The 3,134-nt window shown below is 40.6% G+C and overlaps 1 protein-coding gene across 1 annotated transcript; it reads right to left on the bottom strand.

Moving 5' to 3' along the window:
• Positions 1-251: 251 nt before the first annotated feature.
• LOC129312125 (heat shock factor protein HSF24-like) lies at positions 252-2,926 on the bottom strand. The gene is made up of 2 exons (XM_054954720.1): positions 2,381-2,926; positions 252-1,082 (listed from the first exon to the last, which is right to left on the bottom strand). Exons 1-2 carry the CDS (start codon positions 2,582-2,584, stop codon positions 405-407), a joined length of 882 nt encoding a protein of 293 aa, XP_054810695.1. The 5' UTR covers positions 2,585-2,926; the 3' UTR covers positions 252-404.
• Positions 2,927-3,134: the final 208 nt, after the last annotated feature.

Genomic DNA, 3,134 nt, shown 5'->3' on the forward strand with positions numbered 1-3,134 from the left:
TTTTCTAGTTTGTTCTTCCTCTCTCCCTCTTTCTCTCTTCAATGCATCTGTTATGCATCATAATTTAAACTCCAATAGTTTAAACTCAAGTGGGTAGCCAATTAAATTCCACTACACCCGAACTTGACAAGACTCTAACCTTACTCCTTTTATTTGATTTATTATTATTTAACCAACAATCGTTTGTTTACCATGCGAACATGCACGTTGTATTAAATCTAAGAAACTTGAACCTTCAAACAGCTGTGACCTTCGGCTAATTACTAACTACTCAATTGCAACTAACGTATACGAATCACACTATGCTTTTAGCTTTTGCTTCGTTTACAGATCAGAACACAAAAACACAAAAGAAAGGGAAGAATATATAATTGGGACAGGACACAGGCGTGAGGTTGAGGAGTTCAATTGATCATGACATTGACAGGGGAAGCACCGAGATGCATAGTCTTAAGCTCCTTGGATGGGTGAGGCCCACCAAAAGCCATCTGGTCTTCGCGGCCTCTCTTGTGGTGGAGGTTGGTGGCGGCAGCCCTCATTTTCTCCTCCTCCGTCCTTTCTTTCTCACCTCTCAACCAAACCCCAAATAGCTTCAGACTTTCTCCCTCTTCTTCTTCACCTACCACCTTCTTTCCTTCCTCCTCTTCTTCGCAGCTGGACCCACCTGTTCCTTCCCGCATTATTATACGATTAATCTGATCCGGCCCCACTTTCAGGTACTCCGTCAGAAAACTCACCAGCTCCTCGCACTGCTTCTTCGCTTCCGCTAGCTCCCAGCTCAGCATTTCGTTATCTTTTCTCAGTTTCTCGTTCTCTCCTGATAACTCTGCGTATTCCGGCCCCGTCTTCGTCTCCGCCGACGCCGCCTTGCTCTTCGAATGACTTGACGAAGTGGACGTGGACCCCGCGTCGTCGCCGGCTCCAGAGTTCGACGCGGAATTGCCGCCACCGCCGCTGCCTGACTTCCCCGATGGTTGTGTCAGAGTCTTCCGGCGTTTGATCTCGGACAGGAGCTCCTTGCGTCCTCGCTTGAAATTCTCGTTAGCGAATTCCCATTTGTCGGGGACTATCTTTCGGAATCCCTGATAATTCGAAGCACCCGATCAATTAGTGTTATTCAATCAACCAGACACTCTCTACCAGTATAACATAAAAAATTTTAATTAATTAATATAGTGAATTAGATTATTCGTCGTCCTAAATCAAATGGTAGACTTTTTCTTTGTGGGCAGACGACTTTGAGAGACTTTGAATTGCAGAAAAACGAAGCAGGAGCTTACCCTCCCACGTGCTCCTGCGAGTTAGGTACGAAACGGCGCAATCGCATCTACCTCTAGAAATATAGCGTCCACCATGGAAAATGAAAACACGAACGTTCTAGTAAGACCAAGAGATTAATCGGATTAGCTATCTACCTTCAGGGTGACGTGGCAAGTTGTTCCGTTTTCTTTCCTGCTTTCTCAACTTTCTCCCACTTTCTCTTCATTTCTCGTCTCAATTTTTGATTGGTTAAAATTTAGTATTTTATCAAATTATTTTTTTTAATGTTTGAATTACAATTCTACATCTTGAATTATTGTTTAGGTCAAATTTATTTATTAATTTTTCATAAATTTAACATTTTAATAATGATTTTATGAAGAATTAAATTTTAATCATTCAAAAATTAATCTAAGAGTTCAAAAGTTGGAGGAAAGAAAAGCCAAATCCACTCATCTTTACTTTATTTTTTTAGGCATAAATTTGGGATTTTTTTTTTTTTAGATTGACGGACAAAGCATGCACTCCTCGTGCATGACAGATGATGATTAAAATTATTTCGCATAATCAATACAAACATTGGAATAAAACCACTAATAATAAAGAAAAAATTAAAGTTTTTTCTGTTTTGGCCCACAATGGGGAAAATTTTCAAGGTTGACAGATACCAACCAAGTACGCTTTTTCAAAACATTTGAAAGAAAATAAAAATTCCGACCAGACCACCAGCCAACATAAGAGAACGCCATAGCGACACGTGTTTCTCCAGATTACAGAGAATTTTTTTTAAAAATCGTCACTTGAATAATTTTTCTTTGACTGGCTTGTAGAAAACGGATCCAAGGCACAGAATATGGTAGATGCCGAGGACGAAAGCCGAAAGCCTTCTCCTTTTCTAATCACAACTCTGATAAAACAATATTCCTACGGTTATAAATGATTTCCATCGTTAAATTTGTCGTTAAAATACCATCTTTTGAGTTCACGGTTGTACAGAAGTACGTTTCAAAAAGTAGACGGCGTATTATAGAGTTATTTGCACGAGCAAACATCCAAATAATATGTGAATTAAATAAAAATGGAGAAATGAAATAAGGAGGAGGGAATAATAAGAACATACATAAGTGTTGAGCTGACGAACAAAGCTGGAGAAATTGTTGTGCTTGAAATAATTGGGAAGCAAATCCTTTGCAAAATCCGCTTGCTTCCACACCACGAAGGTGTCGCCGCTTTCGCTCCACGATATCACATCGTTGGTCCGCTCGTCGTCCACCAACTGATACGTCTTCGTCAGAAACGGGGCCGGCGCCGACCGCTGCGTCATTTCTCTCCCCGATCGACCAGCCTTTAGCCCTCGCACAACTCTTTCCAAAAAAAAAAAAAGGAATAGCAAATCCTATCTGAAATTTGGGATTGATCCGACGTTGCACGGAAAAGAAATTGCAGAAACGGCGAGAAAATCCCAATGGATCAGGAAGAACAACTAAAGAGGAGAAGAGCGGTCAAGAATTCCCAATCCCAGCAATAGAAGCCAAAAAGGAAGAATCGAGAGTGAACTAAGTGATCGGAAGGCTTTCTGCGATGATCAGAATCCATGGATGGAAAGCGAGACAAGAATTTGAGGAGGAGGGACAAAACATACCATAACGCCGTCGTTCGAATCAAAGAAACGTAACAAATAGTAGATACGAATAAATATCGTCGATCCCCAGACTTGCACGAGACTCTTTTATTTATACCGTGAGGGAATAGAATATGGATCCAGACGGGACAACAACGTGACGTAGGTTCTGGAAATATCGAGCAACACCAAAATAAATAATTATAATTTAAAAGAAAAAAGGAAGAAAAGAATCAACTACAAAGAGAGGCTC

The sequence above is a fragment of the Prosopis cineraria genome, unplaced genomic scaffold (assembly GCF_029017545.1).
Source record: "Prosopis cineraria cultivar Desert tree isolate PC_DT_omini unplaced genomic scaffold, ASM2901754v1 PC5, whole genome shotgun sequence".
NCBI classification, from domain to species: domain Eukaryota; kingdom Viridiplantae; phylum Streptophyta; class Magnoliopsida; order Fabales; family Fabaceae; genus Prosopis; species Prosopis cineraria.

Coding starts and splice junctions, on each gene's coding strand:
- LOC129312125 (XM_054954720.1), bottom strand. CDS start 2,584: ATGACGCAGCGGTCGGCGCCGGCCCCGTTTCTGACGAAGACGTATCAG. Junction 1,083..2,380: donor TTCGTCAGCTCAACACTTAT/GTATGTTCTTAT, acceptor TCGAATTATCAG/GGATTCCGAAAGATAGTCCC.